Source organism: Xyrauchen texanus, chromosome 38 (genome assembly GCF_025860055.1).
Source record: "Xyrauchen texanus isolate HMW12.3.18 chromosome 38, RBS_HiC_50CHRs, whole genome shotgun sequence".
Lineage (NCBI taxonomy): Eukaryota > Metazoa > Chordata > Actinopteri > Cypriniformes > Catostomidae > Xyrauchen > Xyrauchen texanus.
The window spans coordinates 23,988,076-24,011,224 of NC_068313.1; the positions used below are offsets into that span (position 1 = coordinate 23,988,076).

At 36.8% G+C, this 23,149-nt stretch overlaps 1 protein-coding gene across 4 annotated transcripts in view; it reads left to right on the plus strand.

Annotated features, from left to right (window-relative positions):
* bcas3 (BCAS3 microtubule associated cell migration factor) overlaps nucleotides 1-16,887 on the plus strand; it is a 286,192-nt gene extending 269,305 nt beyond the window's left edge. For 2 of the 4 annotated variants that reach the window (XM_052109835.1, XM_052109837.1), the window contains one exon: nucleotides 15,032-16,887. In XM_052109835.1, coding sequence (XP_051965795.1) covers nucleotides 15,032-15,183 — 152 coding nt within the window. In that variant the 3' untranslated portion in view covers nucleotides 15,184-16,887. The remainder of the gene's footprint in view (nucleotides 1-15,031) is intronic. The other 2 variants (XM_052109836.1, XM_052109838.1) reach the window with 1 other exon arrangement.
* The last annotated feature ends 6,262 nt before the right edge of the window (nucleotides 16,888-23,149 follow it).

Sequence of the window (23,149 nt, forward strand, 5' to 3'; positions counted from 1 at the left end):
CCACAAATACACCAAAGCCCCATTGCACAAGTACACACAAGGTTTGGTCATTCTTGGAATCTGGTGAAAGAGCACATGAACGCAGACTTAATTTTTATTTAATATAAATGGACACACATGTACACATACACACATGCTGTGACCACCACCTGACAGCTGACTGAACTGTGACCTACTGAACTTATGATGATTAGAGCTTTTGCCACAAACAAGGAACAATGCACTTATATCTGCCAGTAATGGGCTTCTTTGTGTCTAAACATACTTCTCCAATGGCCAGACACTCTTCATAAAAAACCTGTCTTTCTCTCGATTGGCTGTTAGCAGTCATGAAGCAGGATGTTTGTATTTTCAACCTCTCCAAAGTCAGCAAAACTTTCATCACTCCATATTCTGGCCTATGCACCCCAGGATGTCACACTTTTAAAATAGTTTATAAAATTGTCATGTACTGTTCAAACTGGCTTTAAGATTGAGTTAATTATTTGACATGGGGTTGGTTTTTAATGCATGTGTTTGTTGGGCTTACTCAACCTGTCTCTGAGTAGTCTTTGGATGTGGTCCATGGTGATCTGATATTATCTTGAAAATATTAAGAAACCACTAATTTAAGCTTAATTAATAATTCTGTTTTTTCATGTATACGGAATGTTATCTGATGAGGCCAGTAAACGGGAACCGTTGATTTAATCAGCTGGTGAGATCAAGGTTTTCTTGCTGAATGCTGAGTTGATGGTGTTATTATAGGGCTTTATGCTGAACTTTAGAGTAGATTTCATTGTCTGTGCTAACACACACTGAGGTTGTTTCTAAATAAGCTCCCTAGTTCATGCACTCCCCAGAAATTCTGCCATTTATCAGGCTGGAAATGTTGTTCAGAAATGTCATCATGTTTTAAATCTCTCAAGTCATCAGAGAACAAGCGCTAGTGTAAATATGACCACAAAGCCTTATTTTCTATCAATTAATGCACATTGGCGATTGCTTTAATAGTCAGTTGTTTAATGTCTGAATGCCATTATGTACACTCACCTAAAGGATTATTAGGAACACCTGTTCAATTTCTTATTAATGCAATTATCTAATCAACCAATCACATGGCAGTTGCTTCAATGCATTTAGGGGTGTGGTCCTGGTCAAGACAATCTCCTGAACTCCAAACTGAATGTCAGAATGGGAAAGAAAGGTGATTTAAGCAATTTTGAGCGTGGCATGGTTGTTGGTGCCAGACGGGCCGGTCTGCGTATTTCACAATCTGCTCAGTTACTGGGAATTTCACGCACAACCATTTCTAGGGTTTACAAAGAATGGTGTGAAAAGGGAAAAACATCCAGTATGTGGCAGTCCTGTGGGCGAAAATGCCTTGTTGATGCTAGAGGTCAGAGGAGAATGGGCCGACTGATTCAAGCTGATAGAAGAGCAACTTTGCCTGAAATAACCACTCGTTACAACTGAGGTATGCAGCAAAGCATTTGTGAAGCCACAACACGCACAACCTTGAGGCGGATGGGCTACAACAGCAGAAGACCCCACCGGGTATCACTCATCTCCACTACAAATAGGACAAAGAGGCTACAATTTGCAAGAGCTCACCAAAATTGGACAGTTGAAGACTGGAAAAATGTTGCCTGGTCTGATGAGTCTCGATTTCTGTGGAGACATTCAGATGGTAGAGTCAGAATTTGGCGTAAACAGAATGAGAACATGGATCCATCATGCCTTGTTACCACTATGCAGGCTGGTGGTGGTGGTGGTGTAATGGTGTGGGGGATGTTTTCTTGGCACACTTTAGGCCCCTTAGTGCCAATTGGGCATCGTTTAAATGCCACGGCCTACCTGAGCATTGTTTCTGACCATGTCCATCCCTTTATGGCCACCATGTACCCATCCTCTGATGGCTACTTCCAGCAGGATAATGCACCATGTCACAAAGCTCGAATCATTTCAAATTGGTTTCTTGAACATGACAATGAGTTCACCGTACTAAAATGGCCCCCACAGTCACCAGATCTCAACCCAATAGAGCATCTTTGGGATGTGGTGGAACGGGAGCTTCGTGCCCTGGATGTGCATCCCACAAATCTCCATCAACTGCAAGATGCTATCCTATCAATATGGGCCAACATTTCTAAAGAATGCTTTCAGCACCTTGTTGAATCAATGCCACGTAGAATTAAGGCAGTTCTGAAGGCGAAAGGGGGTCAAACACAGTATTAGTATGGTGTTCCTAATAATCCTTTAGGTGAGTGTATGTACATTATCTGTTTGCTTAATGAGTGATTCTCATAAAACCTGTCAAGAAAAGGTCCTGATCACATTAAACCCCCCAAAAATACAGAAAAAGATATGAAATTCTGTTGTGCAGAAAGATCAAGACAACTAGTGCCCAAATTTGTGTTTGTGAAATACTGATTAATGACATAAGGCACTAGGGAGTGAAATGAGACTAGCATTTACTATGTACTGTATGCTAACAGAACTATGAGATTTGACCAAGATGAAAATCACAGCATTGAATAAGCTGCTACTCTGATAAACAAGCATCGAGTTGAAGATATGAAACAGGCACATTTGCTGGTCATTGTTCCAACGCTGGAACCCTTTATAACTGCACAACTGACATCTGCATTTCATTGTCTTTGTACTTGTACTCTGCACAATGACAATAAAGTTGAATCTAATCTAACTGTAATGGCCTAGCAGATTATTTCAGCATACAGCTGGGTAGATCCTGTTCCTGGATTAGTCAAAATCCTCCATTGTTTGCTTACCTGGTTAATGACTTATTCCCTGTTTAAGTTGGACAAAGTCACAAGTTTCGCCAAATCATGAGCTGTAATCAAAAAGAGTGTTCCATGCCTTGATGTCACGGCTCGTATTAATGGCGAGCGATAGCCATCGCTGGAGCAACAAGGCACAGCTTAAAGCACAGCAGCCCAGCCACCCGCCATGCAGAGGTCTTAGCACGCTGCTAATCAATCATAATTCTTTTCACCTACAGTAAACTAAGTATACTCACATGGATGTTGGATTACACAAACAAACTCAGCACTAATCTGTGTCTGCTCAATCTCTGATCCCAGTGCCTCAGTGGAGTTCAAGGGAGCGTACTAGACCATGAATTTGTGCTGAAAGACTTTGGCGTTAACAGGCATGTATCATTTGAAGAAGTAGCATGTGGGTTAAAGCGTTATAAGCCATATAAATCTAAAAATGCATCCATATGTCATGTAAATATTCATTTGCTTTGAACGAATGGGCTCTCTTACAGCACTCTGTGAAACTGCATTTGTGGACAGGAGAAGAATGGACAGGCATGATTGTTGGGATATTAGATCCATTTCTGCATGCTGTGTTGATCTGACCTCTCTGGAGTTGTTACTGAGTGAAGGCCTGTGGCTCTCAGGGATTTTGCTGTGCCATTGACCCTGATGTTCTGGACATTGGGCTCAGCTGTAGCTGACATAAATACTCATATTTTGTGAGACTAGGCTATGTCAGGCATGAATGTATGAAGAAATATACATATAGCTCTCTGTTGTTGTTCTTATAAGGTGATTTATAGATGAATGTTATGATAGATATACAGACAGAGAGATCCATCCATCCATGTCATCCCATCCCATCCCATTCCATTCCATCCGTTACACTCTATGTTTTGTACACAACGGCGCACTGAAAATCATTATTCAATGTCCATGTATAGTGGCTCTCCCTAATCAAACCAATCGGACAGCAAGATACCACCCATTATGCCAGTGATTTTTTCGTTTTTACTACTGATCATTTCTGTGCACAATGCACATCCAAATGATTTGCATGGAATATTAGACTATAGCTATTAGATGATAATATCACTTTGTCACACACATGATTCACCCCTACTGTGGAAAAAGAAGCTAGTTTGAGTGAAAGCATCCTGGTGGCATTAGTGCATTGCTGCATAGTGTGGTGGCCTGGAGGAGAGTGTGAAAATAGGAGCACAATCATTATTTTGTCCCCTCAGCTCTCATCCATTCATTCCATGGTCACTCTCTTCAGTCCAACCAAGGGTGTGAGAGTAATGTGTAGCGACAGGGTGAGATGATGAATAATTCCTGCATTCAGATCCCACACTGCAACAATCACACACTCTCTTTCTCACTCACTCTCTCTCTCTGGCAGTGACACATTGGGCCTGTATATCATTTTAACATTATTCCCCTGTTTTTTTTGTCATTGGTCATCTAGCCTGCAAACTAAAGAATGGCAGAGAAACTGGGATGTAGGCTAGAAACAGTAGAATCCCAGCTTTCACTAAATGGGCTTTTTGTGGGATTTTTTTGAGGCTGCACTTAACAGCTTGCTCAAGGGAGCGACAGTCAGAAAATAGTGTTTCGGAAGGAAAGAGCAAGGCTAAGACAGTGAGAAAGAAAGCGAGACATCTGAGGGGTTGGAAGGAGCACTTTTAAAAGATGTTCCTGGATGTCTAGACATGGTGTTGGTGAAACATTATGAAAGCAGCAGGCATTTGAGAGCCCTGCAAATGGAGGCAAGAGGCAAGTGTCACTGAGACATTCTTCACGTTTCTACTCTACTGCCAGAACTGCTCAGAGCTGTGATTCCACAACTAATCTTGACCGATTTGGCATTTACTGTGTTTAGACTCTCAAGAGTATGAATAATAATTCATTATTAAATACTGTTGTATATGAAACCCTCATCTTGTACACTTTTTCTCGTTCATGCTCTCTACCTCTCTCACTCTATTTCAAGTTCAATTCAGTTACAATTTGCAAAATACTTTACTGGCATGATTGTGTTTACATACAGTATAGCCAAAGCATAAATACACACAACAAAAGTTGTGAAAAGAAACTAAAACTAATCCTAATAAATAAAAATAAGGTTCCTTAAATTTAAATTAAATTAATGCATAAATTAATGAAACATTTAAAAAGATACACAAAACAATAACAATAGTAATAAAAAATAGTAATTTACAACAAAATAACCAACATTAATGAACACCCCTCTCAATTTAAATTTCAAAACATTTAATTGGCATGATTTTTATACATTGAATATTGCCAAAGCATCAAAATACACGGCAAAATCAGTGAGAATAAAATAAAGACAATAGTTATAAATGCTTAAAGTAAAATAAGGTGACATTAATGGTAATTAACATCATAATTAAAATATACAGTAATCAATAAAATACAAAAAGAAAAAGAACAAAAAAACAATAATTCAAAGACATTAATAAAGATAAAGTATTTCTTTTACATCTCTAAACTTTTTACAGAGTTGTCTCTCTATCTCTCCAAAACTCGTTCTATCTCTCAAACTCTTTCTCTCTCTCTCTCTCTCTCTCTCTCTCTCTCTCTCCCAATCTCTTTCTGTCTCTCTCTCTCTCTCTCTCTCTCTCGCTCTCTCTCTCTCCCTCTCTCTCTCTCTCTCTCTCCCTCCCAAACTCTTTCTCTCTCTCTCTCTGCTTTTTCTTTCAAATCTACATATATACATATATGTATCAGTAAAAGAGGTTGCATGAATTAGTGATAGAGGATATAATGGAGGGGTTTCTTGGAGGCATAGCTGAAAGGCGTTACAGTGCTGGTACAGGCACTGCCGTGCTGTTATGAGATCACTGACCTGACTGCAGAATTTCCAGGAAAGTGAAAAGAGGAGCGAGGAAGTGAAGCGAGGGAGAGAGTGTGACTGTCGCTACCTCTGCCACTGCCTCTCTTCCTTACACACACCACTGCTGCCTCTAATGGCCTCACACTTAGAAAAGCACACAAACACACAGCTCTCTGTGCTGTGAATATACATTTTTCTCTTTCTTCCTCTAGAGGCATTCTGCCTCTTTCAGGTGAACTAACTGTTCCACTGAATGCTACTGGGTTTGATATTTTGTGTGCTCAAAGAGGACAACATTATTCATCACTATTATTTAATGGTTTAGTAATGATCCGACTAACGCAAAGCAAAATGGCAATTATGCAAAGCAGATTTAATGCGTTGCTGTTTATTCCTAATGCATTTGTGGCTGGTTAATGAAAGCTTAGGTGTAACGTGATGTCAGTATTCTGTAGCACACACAAGCTGAGCTCCAGGGCGAGTGAGTGAGCATTGGTGCTTTTCACTGAAAGACCAGCTGAGTGCAGGATTCCTCCTTGGGCTACAGGGCTTTAATGAACCTCACTACATCACTACTCTCTCTCTTTCTCTCTCTCACTCTGAGAGAGAGAGAGAGAGAGAGAGAGAGAGAGAGAGTTTGCGTGTACCGGCCCCACATCTTCGGATTTCAGTGTTTCAGATGCATGGCATGGCTCCACCATACAGCTCCACCACGGCCGTCACACTGACCGGGCCCATCAATCATAGAGACATTAAGTGATATGGACAGCAATTAAATCAACTAATTGAATCAAAACTCAAATTAAGCCACCAGTCTGAGTGGTTTGTAATTGTAAATGGCATGAGCCTTCCATCCCACTGGCCTAAATCTGAGACCTGTGCCTTGAGCAACTATTTAACCAATTACTCTGGTAGCAGGAATAGACCTTCTTAATGCTTGTAGAATCCAAGTGATTTTTATTTATTTATTTTTATGGAGAGGCCATGGTCTACTTGTAGCCTGTCTGAAAAACAAAGAATTAGTCATGTTTGTAATCTTAATGGATTTTGGTCACATTTAGTCCTCGACTGTTTGCATTCAATGTGTTTTATAGCAGTGAAATATCTCCCCAGACACAAGACATTTTAAAAGTTTGCTAATGCTATATACTCTTCAGAAATACTTTAAATAAACCAATTATGTTATGCAGTTACTGTAGTCTGAGAGTCATTAGTGGTGCTTCTAAGACTTGCCTCATATTCCAAGTCTTCTGAAGGGGGATGCATTAGGTTTTGGTGAGAAACAACCTGGAATTTAAGTAATTTTTCAGTAAAATTGCCATCTGTTGTGCACTCAAGCTCGCTGAGAGAAGCTAGTTCACAGTGGTTTGCTCTTGTGAGTAGTTGCATTGTTTAGCGCTACAAACAACTCAAGCTCCCGTGAATTTCTCTCGTCTTATAGCACTCGTGAATGCGTTCTATAAGGTTGATGTGGCAAGGTTGAGCATGCAATTATTGAACAACATGAGGGTGAGAATGACGGGAACATTTTTGTTTTTGGTGAACTGTTCATATACAGATTTATGAATAGACCATAGCCATATTTAGGGCCCAGAATAACATAGATCTTGGATCTGGGATCTTTTGACATTTGCTGACTGTCTTCATAAAATGTAAAAATCTAATTTTTATTCTAATTTTGAAAACTAGCTCAAGACTCCGCAGTAATGGAAATGGCAGACATTAGCATGTTTTATGTCAGAGGAGAATGCTTCCTCTAACATTTCCTAGGGACATTTTTTCAAGCGCTTCCAGCTCATTCATCACCTTCATGCAATTTTAGTATGGAAAGAGTAAGACTGGGGATGTAATGAATGATTTAAGCACATAAGTGTATATGTGGAGGGTCATTCACACCTCTGTGTTAATGCCACAGTAGAGCCTTGTTTAGTTCGGACATTACACGGCGGAACATGAAAATGCTTTCATTTCGTGTGTCATGAGGACAAGCACTCTACTCGCTGTGTTCTAGTTAGAAACATGGCAGTAAAGCGAGACCATCAACATCCATATAGTGCCGCTTCTGACGGAAACAGCTTGTGTGTGGTCATGATGATTGTCGTAAGTCTGAAATTTTTTTACGACTGAAAGTTTTCTCATTCATTACTCAAGTTACTGTCTTGACAATTTAAAGAGAGAGCATCACTTCAGCACTCAAAGAAAACTTGCTCAACATTAATGTATTTGAAATTAAAGGCTCTTTTTGTAATTATCAGAAAGAGATGTGCAGGGTCAAAAATGAACACTTGGCAAATGCTAAATGCGAGTAAAAGTTGTCTTTGGCAAGTGACTTGCCAGTTGGATGGTAACTTTATTAGGAATTGCAGTATTACATGTTTTAAATTCTGTCATAATTTACTCACCCTTATGTAGTTCCAAACCTGTATGACTTTCATTCTTAAATGGAACACAAAAGCATAATTTATCTTGGTCTGTCTTTTCAATGCAGTGGCAGTTTATAGTAGGAATGTGCGAGACTAGTCAACTAAATGGTTCTGATGCTGCTAGTCGACACTGGAATTAATAGTTGGTCAATTTTTCCCCATTAAACTGTTCAACATTTTTACACATTTACGTTTAGCTTTATATTTTACAAAGTATGCGCTTAAATTACGGCCATGTTAATGTTACATTTTAAATATAATTAATAATATAATTATTAAAAAAGAAGATTTCTGGAGCAGTTGTATACAAAGTTTAATTTCACCTCAGGCCACATGTGCTTCTTCCCTCTCTCACGTGCGGCACATGCAAAGTAAAGACAAGCAAAGTAGCTCTGGAAATTTGGCACCACTTTGGTGGCTGTGTGGGAAGCGGATTTCCGAAACGTTAACTTACAAGTTATTATGGATGTTTTCACTTTTGAGTCTTCTTTAAATCTGCGTGTGCTTGCAAGTTATTTACCGTAATTGTGGAGCTGGCTTTTTCAAGTGCAGGATAATCGCCTCAGGTGAGTCATGTCCCATCTTTCACCAAACCAATTTGACATGTTAATTCTGCTCTTAAAAAATAAGTGTTCTGAGTAAGTACCCTAGAAAATGACTGTTTTAGGCTAGTAGGCTAGGCATGCCAATTTTTCTTTTTATTATTAAAATGTGCCCTGCTGATCAAGAAGGTTATTTTCAACATTACGACTACTTAATTGGTTAAACTATCTTTAATTATTTGTGCTCATGTTTAGAACAATACATTTGGTTTATTGTACATTTCTGACACAGGCCTTGTGTTAAGCTCATTTTATTTTTCTCATAGATTTTGCTTAACTTTTAATAATTTTTAACAATGTACTGACTGTTTAAATATGTTAAGTAACTTGTACTTGGTGAATTCCATTTCGAACAGGCTGTTAGGATTGCTGTACTGGTCCAGCACTATTCATTTAATTGTTTTTAATTAATATGCATGTATTTGCTGACATTGATTCAGTTAATGCATGTCATGTTCTATACTTAATGTACTTAATGTACCCTTTTCAGCAGAATTTAGTGTTGGATTTGGAATTGATAAAGTATTTTAAATGGGTCATGTAAACACATTGTTTTTTTTTATTCTTTTCTAAGGGTTTCTTTTTGGACTAGTTGACTTCAAGATTTAAAAGTCTGTGAAATTTGCCGTTCTGCACATCCCTAGGATATAGTGACTCACTTTAAAGCTTAAAAAGCAATGAAAAGTATCATAAAAGCAGTCCATGCAACTCAGTCATCACATTTCAAGTCCCCTAAACACTCCTTCTAACAACTTTTTCTCATTTGAAAATGTACCATCAGAGGTTTATCTTGGGTGCCTAACCCTGCGAGCTGTCTGCGTGCAGCAAGCCAATGTCTAATCCCTTACACGCATCACCATGGCCTCTGCCGACGGCACAGTTCTGCCTCTAATGAGTAAATGAGAAATGTGCCCTTGTTGGGTGTTTATGCTGGAGGATGGTATGTGCAGGGCAGGGAATGTTGCAGTAGGTTTTCATTAGGGCTAATTGAAAGCACAATGAGGGCCAGCCACCTTTACCTGCACAGCTCTGAAAGCATAAGGTAATGAACATGAAATATGCAGACAATCTCACATACTTAACTATAGTTTGTGGACAAAATAGTTCCAAAAAGTGAGCTAAATCTGACAAAACCACCATTTTTGGACATTCACAGCCTTTGTCAATTAGTAAACAATTCATAAATAAAGCAAATTCAGTGTTTTTTTCAATTCAAAATATTTTCTTTTAGAGGTAGAGTTAAGATAAGTCTATAGTTATTATAATTAGCTCTATTTAAAAACAGCAGATGTCTATGTTATGACCCCATTTATATAGTTAAGTAAAGATTGTGTAATTCCTGCCTTCCATCCTCTATGATAAGTCCTTGACTGTTTGGCACAGGCCTCGGTCTGCAGTCCAGGCACCTTTTTTGCTTCCAATCCGGAAAGGATTATTAATAGCTCAGACAGAATGAGCAAATTAGATACAGGATGAGGCCCTGTCTCAGCGATATTGTCCCATACACACTCACAATGCTTCTAAAACCCTCAGCTAGAGTGTTGCTAATGCCCACCTTTTAAGAGGATGACTTCCTTAATGCCAGCTCTTCATTTGAGGGATAATCGCACAGGGGCTGTGAATGAACTATCAACAGTGTGTGTTTGTGTTGTGCACAATTTATGTGTCTCAATGTGTATATTATTTCTGTTCAGGGTGTTTTTATGTGTATCTCCCCTTGAGCTCGTTGAGGAATGAAATAAATGACATTGTACAGGTCTATATAATATCTCATTTGAGGTGTGTAGACAACTGAATCACTAAAAATTTTGTTTTTGAAAGACATTGATATTTGTATTCATCAAGGATGCATTAAGTTAATCAAAAATGATAGTAAAGACTATTTCTATTTTAAGTCTTCAAACTTTGTTCAATTTGAGAATCCTCTACTTGGAATCAATTTAATGGCAGCAATGACGGTTTTGTAGGCATTTGGCATTCTGGTAGCAAAACACCTAAAACTTTTCTAATAATTTACTATACAATATTTGTTATTTTGCCAATTTGCCCCTTTTCCTCTTATTTGTCCATTTCAGATGTAACTCCTCTTTTTCTTTTTTTTTGCCCATGAAACCCGTTTCCATGAGATGCTAAGCGTGTTTACATGCATTTTTTTTACACGTTTGATTATGCTTAATAAATCGACAATGTGTGTGGTCATTTAAACGTGTTAACCCATTTTCCTTTATTGGGGTAAGGTCATAGATTTTTACCCGTAACCCCGATTACGCATTGCATGTAAACACCTTAACCTGGCGTACATAATCTTATCCAATGTACACAAGCGCACATGCCTTTTCATGGTTTGACGTCAAAAGCTGGTAATAACTCAATTATATCAGGTTTTTATAATAAGATGATTTTGGGGATTATCAGCATATTAGTGTGCATGTAAACTGGCTTACTGATGCAAATTAAACTGATTTTAAATAGTAATAACAATTTACAATGTTTCTGATTTTCACTTTTCCATTTTTTATGAATAAAGGGATAGTTTACCCAAAAATTATAATTCTGCCATCAGTTACATGTTGTTTAAAATATTTTAAAAAAAGAAAAAGTAAATTACTTTTTTCTGTGAAAGACAAAAAGGGGATAATTTAATGATAATTTAATCCAGTCCTGTTGGCTGAATTCAATACATTGGAAGACGACAGCAAGTCAGCAGCTCACTTTAATGCTTAATAAAGCAATCAAAAGTGTCATTAAAGTAGAGCTTGCATCACATTCCAAGTCTTCTGAAGGCATACAATCACTTTGTATGATTTACATAATTTAAGGTGGCTTTTACTCTCAAGTCAGTGATAAACTATGTAAACAGCATCAAATCCAATATGGGTTGATGTCGACAACATTAAAACCTCATTGACTCTTGCGTGTCTCATGACATGTCGCCATGGTGACTTGGAAAATTAGGTATGGACCACTTTGACACTTTTGGATGCTTTAATAAGTGTTAGAGTGAGTCGCTGTCTACTGCCATTGTAATGAAATGGATTGATTTATCATTTATGTATCTCTTTTGTGGACAGTCATACTGGTTTGAAATTAAATGAGGGTGACTACGTGATGACAATTTTCATTTTTGTGTGAACTGTCCCTTTAAATTCTACAATAGTGAACAGAAGCATCAATATATATATATATATATATATATATGTCTTTGTGATTCCAAACTTTTAATGACAAAAGTGTGCTAACCAAATCCAGCTGCAGCCACGCTAAGATTAAAGCGCAAACAAAAAACTGAACCCTTAAAGTATTAGAACATCAGGCTAAATTTGGTCCTATGCCCATTTACCCACTCCTCTCCTTCATAATGGGGGTACAGATTGGGTCCACTCTCTCATTGGCATTTACATTGGCACAGCAGCCTGAATTAAGGGCTCTGTATTTGCTTTGATCTTTTTTCTTTCCTTCTAATGATCAGATCACTCTTGGCCACCGAAATCCGCTGCATGCACGCCTGCATGTTCTCCGTTACTCATTCGTGTTCTTTACTGAGTGAGTCTAATGTGTAAGCATGTGCTGGTTACCCACAGCAAACAGAATACTACAATCTTGAAATGTCGATTGATGCCATGGTGGACTGGTGTTTACTGCCTAAACCAGCCTGTTTGAAAGTGTTTTGCTGGAGCCTTGTTTCTGCTGTGGTGCAGCCACAGGGTCCACAGAAAAATCAGATGTGCCTGCAGTGATGCAGGAAACAGAAACAAATCAACAGTGTGTAATGCATGTGCTGTATGATCCAAGAAGCAGTTGTTCGGTGAGACCGTATTAAGTGTGTGTGTTTTTAATTTAGATTGTTGCTTGAGATAATGTACAATATGTACAGTATATACTATATGGAAGTAAATTACATAAAAGAAGAATTGGCCAGAGCTGCACCCCTCAATGCAGCAGATATTGTTTGTGTGTAGTCCCCAAAAATAAGCCAAATAACCCAAAGATGTCCTCAATTGGAATATTTATTTATTTCCATAATAAACAAAAGTAAAAGCCCCCCTGTTAGCACAGATGGGGGGGGGGAACATAAGAAAAAGCCTTGCACACTACTGATGAAGAATAATTTAAATGTAACAATACTGTAACATTTAAAAATGCTCAACAAAAGTTGCATGACTGCAACGTTGCTGTATTTATTCATAAATATAAACTATTCTTGCAAGCAACAGCATGTCCAGGACTTTTTATTCTTTAAATGGAAAAAATATATATTTTTGGATCAGGGATAATTTATAGTGATTACAAATATCTTTATAGAAAACAAAGGTCTATGCTATGTCCCAGTTTAGATGACTAAAAATGTGCATATGTGTGTGTGGCATCATTATTTACTCTGAGAGGCCAAGCGCACCGTTTCAAGCGGAAACAGATCACTGCTGGCGCTCTCTTACATGCAGATTCACAAACAAACACAAGCTGCCTGCGGTCCACAACAGCAAATTTCTCTGGTCCAGGTGTGGGCCCTGCCTTTAATTGCTGCCAGGCTGCCTGGCATCATATAACAGGTGTTTGTTTGAACCGAGCATGCCGTGCTGTGTGTCTGTGCTGTCTGCTGGGCACACAAGGAAAAGCAGAGTCACCATCTCTTACCTGGCACTGTCTCTTCCTTTTCACTTTGAGCTGTAGAACAGGATTTACGAGCACCTGTCACCGTGCACTCTCACCAAAGCAAACAAACAGCACATCTCCTCCCCCACGAGCGCAAATCATCAGGGAGGAATGCGGCCACCCGCTCCATGCCATCATTGTAGCACTGCTCGGTGTGTGTGCGAGACGTTCTGTATGCAAACCAGATAATAACTGCAAAATTATGGACTTGACCAGTCTACATCTGACATTTGTTCAACACACCGTATATATATCACAGCAGCTATGAGTCCACGCTGTAGTGCGTCTGTGTATACATTGGAGAATGTTTAACAAAATGTAACATCCACAATATATACAATACAAATCATGCAGAAAATAACAGAATATAAATGCAGCCAAAACTGAATGTTTGTCCAATATATCCACAAATGTTATGCTATTTTAATACAATTATTGCCATCATTGTACATGCTCAATTAGCTATCTTACCCTTTAATCAATCATTTATTAAATTGTTTACTTTTTGTGCGCAAAGCCCTTACCAAAAAAAAGACAATTATTATATTCAATCCCAAAATCTAAATTTATACGATTTTCTAAATTTATAAGACCTTCTCCTCTAACTGATTTTTAATCATTTTGAAGTGCCTGTATTTTCTGTGGAACAACCTGAACAATGTTCAAAAGTCCAGGTTTGCTTTGTCATAATGATGAATTATTTGTTCACTGACCACTTTATTAGGTACACCTGTACACCTACTTATTCATGCGATCATCTAATCAGCCAATTGTGTGCCAGCAGTGCAACACATAAAATCATGCAGATATGGGGCAGTAGCTTCAGTTAATGTTCACATAAACCATCAGTATGGGGAAAATGTGATTTCAGTGGTTTCAACCGTGGCACTGCACTGATGCCAGATGATTGGCTGATTAGATAATAGCATGAATAAGTAGATATACAGGTGTATTTAATGAAGTAGTCACCGAGTGTAAAATAATAAATAGAGTAAAAAGATAATAAAGTAACTGTACACAATGTCTTCTTGATTAAGAAAGGCCATTATGCCCTTTATGACATCATTTTGCATGTCGATTTCCACCTAAACATCTTTTTATGCAGTCTTTTTGTATTAGTAGGTAATAATAGTGTGGTCAATAATCTCATTGTCTTTTGATGCAACAACTTTAGTTCAAAGTTTTAAGGACTATGTTTGGTAATAAGAGGCGTTTTTATTGTTATTAGGTTTTGAGAAAATTTTGGTTCCAATTTTCCAAAAATAAATTTTCATTAGACCTCTCAATAATCTTGGTTTGTAATTTACTTTAAATGAACCATAAAAACATATAATATTTTTCCCAAGCAAAATTTCTTACAATGTTTCAACATTCGTGCCATTGTTCTGAGAGGATCAGCATCATTAAATACTTTATACCAAGGATATATCTGAGGTCTGTCTCTCTTTTTTCAATAATACATCAGCAGTGTTCCTTTTTTGAATGGTATGCAAAAATGTATCCATTTCCTTTATAAAATGTAATTGAACATTAAGATTAGAATTGTCTGAAGTAGTTCTAATAAATAGAGATGCTGAAGTTTTTAAGGTACATTTTACAACAATGAGGAGGAAATCATTGATAACATCAAGCATTGCAGTGAAATGTTACCTTTATAAATGCACAAGGAAGTTCCTTAAATGTTTTATTCTTTGAGTGTGTTTTCATCCTCTCTCTCTCTCTTTCATGCAGCAGAGCTGCTAAGGGAAGGAAGCATTGAGACACTCAGCAATAGCTCAGGTTCCACCAGTGGAAGCATCCCCCGGAACTTTGAGGGCTACCGGTCCCCACTCCCCACCAATGAGAGCCAGCCCCTGAGCCTCTACCCCACCGCATTCCCCTAAAGCCAGCTTTCCCGTGCTCATCTCAGACCTGAGGAAGCCTCTCTTTCGCCTTTGGACAATCTAGACAGTACAACCACATCAGAGAGTCTACATCTCGGTCTCCCTACCAAGTCTATTCTGCAATATCTTTGCTCTGATTGCTGTTATTTGAAATGTTGATTTTCCTTGAATCAAACCAAGCATGCATAGATATAGGAAAACATTGTGCAATCAGGACCAGAGTTCAGGCTAGAATTTAATTTTCTCACCTATAAGATCCTTTATTATCATTTCACTACCCTTAGGTCGAGAAATGAATGTGATGTAGCTTTCATTTGAGAAAGAGCACTGATCTAATGTCCTAAAGGGATTGGTTTCAGAAAACGTGTCATATTTCCAGTATCATTATCAATCGAACTTCCAGTGTGTAGGTGTGTGAGTTTCAGCTTGAGGTCATTAAGCATTACATTGAAGCAGGCTCACAGCAAATGTGTCTGACTTTTTTTTATCAAATTGATGATTGAGTTGCTGTACAATTGAAACCATTTCCTTAAGCATAACTGCCTTCCAGTGATGTTTCTTTGTTCTGATGTTGAAAAATAAACTTGTGCTTATGAAGATCTGTTGCTAACAATATTCAGACAAAGAGTGTTTTAATCTGTTTCAGTAGATGTACTGTAGTTAACATCTGAAAAATCTTAGACGTTTTTGTTTTATTTGATAGGTAATGAAAATTGGTTACATTTACAATCTAAAAGTTGTTTATCTTGTGCTACATAGTGTTTATTATTTGGCACAATTGATATATTTGTGTTGTAGCCCAAGTATTTTTTTAAACATAGATCATTTCTTTTGGAGGTTTGATTTTCTTTGCTTTCTTTTTAATACCTTTCAGTTTATGGATATATGTGAGATTTATTGCATTTTCTAGAAGGGTTGTTTGTTTTACAGATGTCTTGTTTCCATGTTTGAATGGTTTATTGGCTGTGTGCAAGGCTGGTGTTCAACAGTAGCATGCTCAGTTATCTACAGCCAATTTAATTTAGCTCATATAAGGTGAGTTAGATGTCTATCCAAACTTATGGATCAAGTTCCCTCACACACATCAACATCTTTATTATCATTATAATTATATACTCGCTTATTTAACCAATTGATATTGTTAATTTAGAAACATTTCTTTAATCTGGGAATGAAGTTCGGTGCATGTTGAAAACCTGAGTAGTTATGGAAAGGAAACATGTCAGGGTTTGTTCACCATAATTTATAATAGACAAAGTTGGAATGATTTTATGTGTAAATGCATTGCAGATGCTTTGTATGGATGACAGTATTTTTTGTAATAATACTAAAGTAATCTTGTTATGAAATAGGGATTTATGCAAGGGAAATTAATATACATTTGTGTGTTTGCTTAATAGAGTATAAGTGCATTTTGACTTTATCAAAATGTTTCCCCCTTGTTAGCATATCTTGCATTTTCATCCTCCCTCCTGAATAAATATGTTTTAAAATGAGATAAAAGTCAGAGCCAGAGGCTAAAAATTTGAATCACTGTCTTTTAGATATTTTTAATCATCTTTACCCATACAGTAATGTCCACAGGCTTTACATTGTTGACTTTGATTTCTTCCATCATTGTTTAATTGCATGTGCTTTGTTTCACTACATTATGAGTTTTTCTGCACTCTTACATTATTGAAACTAACAAGGCTGTATAATGGATAATTGAAATGCTGAAAGCAATAATACATCTTATTACTTAATACAGCATTGATAATTGTTATTTTTAGTAATTATACTGATATATTGCTAACAGAGAAGCAGGGTAAATTTGTTGAAGTGTCTCATTATAAGAACTTAAGTTATATTATGCAACTTGACTTAATGCCAATGGGCAAAAACACTCATAAAGCCATTGTTGTGTCATATACTAATCTTTATTGTATGGAGTCAAACAAGCAACGATATCTGATACAGTACATGCAAAGAACAGGCATTACTTTTAAACCCGTTTATTCCTCACCATCTTCAGGCATCTTCTGAAATATTCAAGCAGAAAACAGGAGGTGGGAATTCTGTGTCCCTCAGTAAGCACCCTAAACACAAACGCTGCCCCGTTATACAGAAAGGCTGTGTGCAAGAAGAGTGGGAGGCCTCACACTCTCAGTCTGGTAAGGTCAGCCATCGTTCCTCATTTTGTGTCTCCCTCCAGACCGCCAGTGCCACCTTATCATTGGAGCGTCCGCCTATAAATACCAACAGAAGATAGAGCACACATTTCAGTGAGAGGTGTCAGAGGTTTTCTCCTCTCCTTGGGGTCAGAAGGCTGCTGTGCAAATTTGTACATTTAGTTTAAGAAACATTTATCTATAAACAGTCTGCTGTTTTGTCACTGTGGAGCTGATACACAGTCAATCTGTCAAGGCTTGTTGGCAATCCATGCAAGATTTTGTGGATGTTTGCTCCAAAACACCCCTTGAATCCTCCACACTCCATATATCCCAATGGGAACGGTCTCCATTCGGTAACCATCTCTTTTCTGGCACAGCTGCTGGTCTCTCCTCCCTTCAGAGGTCATGCATCTCTTAACCACTAACTAACTGAATACCAATAGTATGAACTATAGTAGCAGATGAGAAAGGATGTCTAAAAAGGGGAATAAAGCACTAAAGAGTATCTCATCTACCAGGGATGGATGGATAGATAGATAGATAGATAGATAGATAGATAGATAGATAGATAGATAGATAGATAGATTCAAAAATTGTATTGAGAAACAATACAGGAGTATCTGGAATAATTTGACTAAAAAACAATCTTAGACAACAAATTGTAAAGATTTCTCACAGAGTTTTAGGTAAACACATTAAGGCTAATCTTTGTTGAAAATGGCAAGTCGTTATCATTATTTTTGAAATGATCATTAAAGAGCGTCTCCTATTCAAATAAGTTTGTTTGCTACACGCGTTACATGCAAGTACGTGAAACGCATCTTAAAAGTACAGTGAGAACAAATATCAACTTTTTGTGTTATTATTGAAGTTACCTGCGACATTTTTTGTTCGAGGTGATAAACTTGCTATTGAGGAAGAACACATGCGTTACGTTCATGAAACACATTCAACAACAGCACTTACTGTGCATTAATAAACATTTATTTGAATGAAATGACGTGATGTAAAACGTGTTAGTGTTCCTGAAGAAGGCAATTACGGTTAAAACTCCTCAAGTCTGTGCGAACAGAATGTCAATCGTACCTTAAATAGGCTACACCTGCAAAGAAAAGTTAACAACATTTATGAGCGCTTCATCGTCATTCTAAGGCAATCCCTATAGTGCTAAAGAACAATGATGTTGTGCGCATTTTCTATTTGCTGCATCATGCTATAGAAAGAAATAAAGAATCTCGTCACGGGCTTGATCGAAACGATGGGCGTTTCAAACAATTGCGAACAGAAACCTCCAGTAAGAACAATCTCCCTTTATCTTGAAGTCATTCTCATTGAAAAGCGCATGATTCATTTTGAGAGGACGCATTGCTTGTTTTATATTGTTGTTAGAGTTTTTTCCTTATCATAGTGATACTGTTATTGTAACTCCACACCGATTTTCCATAATTTACTAGTGTTATCTGTCTGTAATCTAACTGCAATTCTGTTATGGAAAAACAGCTGTTTTATACAACTTGAAATTATATCTAACAACATGAAACAAAGTGAAAACAACACATATAAAGTGAATGTAAGAAATATTGAAAACAGGTTTTTGTTCAAATTACCTGCGACACTTCCGATTAGATGCGATTATCATTTAAATGCATTTGATGAAATAAAAATTATTTGCACTTAATTAAATCATCAATAAGTGAAGACGACTTTAATTAAACGGATGAAAAAACAAAATATATTCTACTTTCCCAGATGTACATTACAGGTCAACTGGGAATAATAATATTAACAAGGAATGAAAAATAAGACTGCTGTTTAATGAATGATAAAGAAGTCTGTTTTAATTGTTCTCGCACTTTATTTCTTTAAATAAAAGTGTTGGCTATACGGCACTGTTTCTTGATCGGTCTAATTTTGCCAACAGGTGTATCACCACGTCAGATAACGGGTTGATAACGGCTTTTATCAACCACAATATCAGTATCTACAGGAAGGTAAAACACTAGTTGCATATAGGAGGCATAAACACTGAAGGGGAAATTACAGGGTCAGCATCAAACAAAAGCTCATGGGACCGAGTGAGTCCAGTGTGTGTGATAAAGGGAACAAATAAATCACAGACTTTAATTGCAATTCCAGTGTATGATTTAGAGGTGTAACCGGTCTGATAAATCTGGTTAATGCAGAATAACGAAGAAAAAGAAATAAGAAATTGGGGGTGTTAGTTTTTGTGATGTTATCATTCAAATTTGAAAGTTTCCACAATCACGTTTTATCATCAGGTTGTTCCTGTTACAAAGAAAGCATGAAAGGAAGCCTGTAAAAAATTTAAACAACTTTACAGAACAACCTGTCAAATTTACAGTTCAAATCTGTTGTAATTTACATGACCACACTGCCACTGTTACATTTACAGTAGAAACAAAACGTAATAAACTTCATATTAACCATCTGAAACTAGATATTTGCTTTTTTACTTTGTATTATTAATCACTGTAGTAATTACAGAAGGGCACATGATGACATGAAGTTCATCAATAGTGGCTCTTCAAGGAGCAATTTCAAAATAAACATGTAAAGACAGAAGCTCAGTGCCTCACACAAACACTAAACACCAACAGGGTAACACATTACAATTATGCAATAAACATTAACTAAACTACATCAAATATAACATAGAACAACCCAAAGTACATAACTGATATGAAAAATATGAAGAAACATAACTATCCCCTAAAATAAAATGAAATATGATGGGTAATTCAGGGAATTGTGGGAAGACCCGATTATGTTTTTTTTTTTTACTGTAATTTTAACAATAATTTAGTGTAAAAAAAGTACATGTACTGTCTTGTTAAACAATGTAGCCTACATTTTTAACATTAATTATACAGGAAAATCATACTTTTTACATCTAAAATTTTGTATTTTTACAACATTTTATGTTAAAAACTACTGCATTGTCTTTTAAAATAAATAACCATTTTTACTATATATTTTACAGTTAATACTATCGTTTTTTTTCTGTAGCAATTTTACCATTAAAATTACAGACATTTTTTACAGTGTAGACTAATTAATTGGTAGCCATTAATGTGTATCGTGTTTTAAAACCTTTACAAATAACAAGAAGTAAAATGTGTAATACGAACATGATTTAAGCGTCAGTGGTTTCCACTCATGCATGGAAAAAATGGTCTTAAATTAAGAAGAAAAACAGCGTTTCATACTACATCATGTTAGTTGTTTTGGATGATGACATTACATGGAGCTTCACCAAGTCCCTGAGATATATATAGCGCCCCCACCTGTAACCTAAATAAGGTGTAGCTTCACCGAACGTGGGCAATAAATCATCAGCAGTGGTTTTAAATGCAAATGAAGAGCAGATTTGTCTCGATGTGCTTTCATTGGATGGATTCTGAAGGTTCCGAATTATTCCCATGAAATGAAGGCCCTGTGGGTAAAAAATAGGCCTACTGAATAATTTCCAATTAATGGCCTATTTAATATTTAGGCTAGACTTAAACAGCATGTATGGTTTATTATTTCAACCTATAGTCTTGAAAATAAACAAAATATTAAGATTATCTATGATGATTTATATATATATATATATATATATATATATATATATATATATATATATATATATATATATATATATATATATATATATATATACATATAACTTTATTATTATAACAACTAGCGAACATATTAGCAAAATCTACAACCACAAAAGTCTAATTGGCGTAAAGATAAAAGGAAGCGACTATATGGAGTTCTCAACTTTATTATATGTCTTGTAAAAACAATATAAGCCTAATTTATATTAATGTTTGCTAATAAAGTTACAGAATTTGACAAAAAAAAAGAAAAAGAAATTTGACTTGAAAAGAGATTGGGAAAGAACAGTCATAACGAAATGGTACGTGTTTTATAGTTTCATGGAGTAAGATTTATGGAATATATTTATGCCAACATACTTTTGGGCAAAGAGGAAAGTAACTAGTGGGTGTACACCGTTACCCCACAACTGAGGTACGTCAGTAGGCCTACCTCCAGAGGAAATGGCACGAGAGGTTCTGCTTATTCGGTTCGGTGAGACAAAATAGCTTTTCGGGGAGCAAATTGTGTGATTTGGTCAAATAAGCACGGGCGGATCAAATGCACTGTACCAAAAAAAGGGGGCGATATGGTGAAATTTAAACAGGATTTGCGTGGATGGGGAGTCAGTAACTGGGCAAAAAAGGAGGGGCAGAGGGGGGCTGTGACAAGGGGAAATATGAGGGACTTTGACAGGTCTTAAACGGTCTGGCGCCGAGGCCTCAGTCTACTGGCTAAATATAGCAGGAGAGATGATGCAGAGAGATGGGAAGAGATGATGAAAAGATGAAAAGGAGCAACAGTGTAAAGGGAGAAAAGAAACAGATTCATGTGTGTGATCCTGGAGGATCCTCTAGTTTCATATACTGTATGTGAAATATATTAAAATGTTTTGCGATATCTTTTTGCAGGAACATATTCATTTCCTCCGAACCCTGGAAACACAGAGACACATTGTCTTCCAACGGAAACCTTCTCTCAAGGACACAAAAGCTGACAGAAGCAGATCATGCATATACGAGTTTTTTGCTCTTTCATACTAATGAAGATTTCACACAGACGCCTCTCTACTCTTCCACCAACATTACATGCAGAATAAAAGTGCTCATGAGTGTGTCGATGCTTTGTTGTTTTGACAGTCAATAGAGGCAGTGCAGGGAGAAGTTTTCCAGCATGAACGGGTTTTAAGTCGTGTGTGATAAGAGCTCAGCGTGATTTAGATGTGCGGCAGGTCAAATAAATCTGGAGGAATTGTAGAGACGTTGTTGATGTGATTACATCTGTAAATATACACATAGAAAACCATTACCAGTCCCTCTTCCCAATCCAAATCACTACAGAGTCTACAGACCAAACAAATGGCTACTATTGATTAGCTTATCTTTTAATATGTTTCTTCCACAAATATGTGACTAACTCTAAAATATAACAGACTTTTGTCAAACTGGTCGTGGTCGTTCGTATAATTCATTTGATCTCTTAAAAAAACAAACAGTGATATGTACAGACCACTTAATGTGGCCTGATTGTAAATGACATAATGAAACACAGCTAATGTTTTACTATAATCAGCCATTTGAGGGTGTATTTTAACATGACTGTTAATTTTCGCTTTGCAAAAAAAAAAAAGCTTATAGCTTATAACTGCTGTAGGTAAGTTTTTATTTATTTTTATACCATTTCAGTCAAACATTTCATTGTCACTTAGTTTCTAAAAGCAGACAGATCAAATGTATTACATTTGTATTGCAGGTATAAACTTCTGCGTTAATATAATAAACAGAAACCTTTCTTTCGTGAAATGAAGTTTTTTTTAAAAGCAACCCTTGGCAACAGTTCAATTTCACCTAAATAATGATCACACATGCTTTGTAAAAGCTCTTAGTGTGTGTGTGTGTGTGTGTGTGTGTGTGTGTGTGTGTGTGTGTGTGTGTGTGTGTGTGTGTGTGTGTGTGTGTTTTGCCCATGACTTCAGCAACAAGTGTCTGCTTTGTCTCTCTGTTTTCTCTTTTAACGACGAGAATTTCACTATTATATGCAATGCACGGGCATATGATGTTGATAGCTATATAGCTTTTATATGCAGCTTTGTTTTAAACATGTTTTTAACAGATATTCTTAATAATATAAATGTAATTATTTATCCTTTAAGCGCAAGATTAATATCCAGCATGTTGGATAGCAAGTTATAAGTTGATATATTTCAG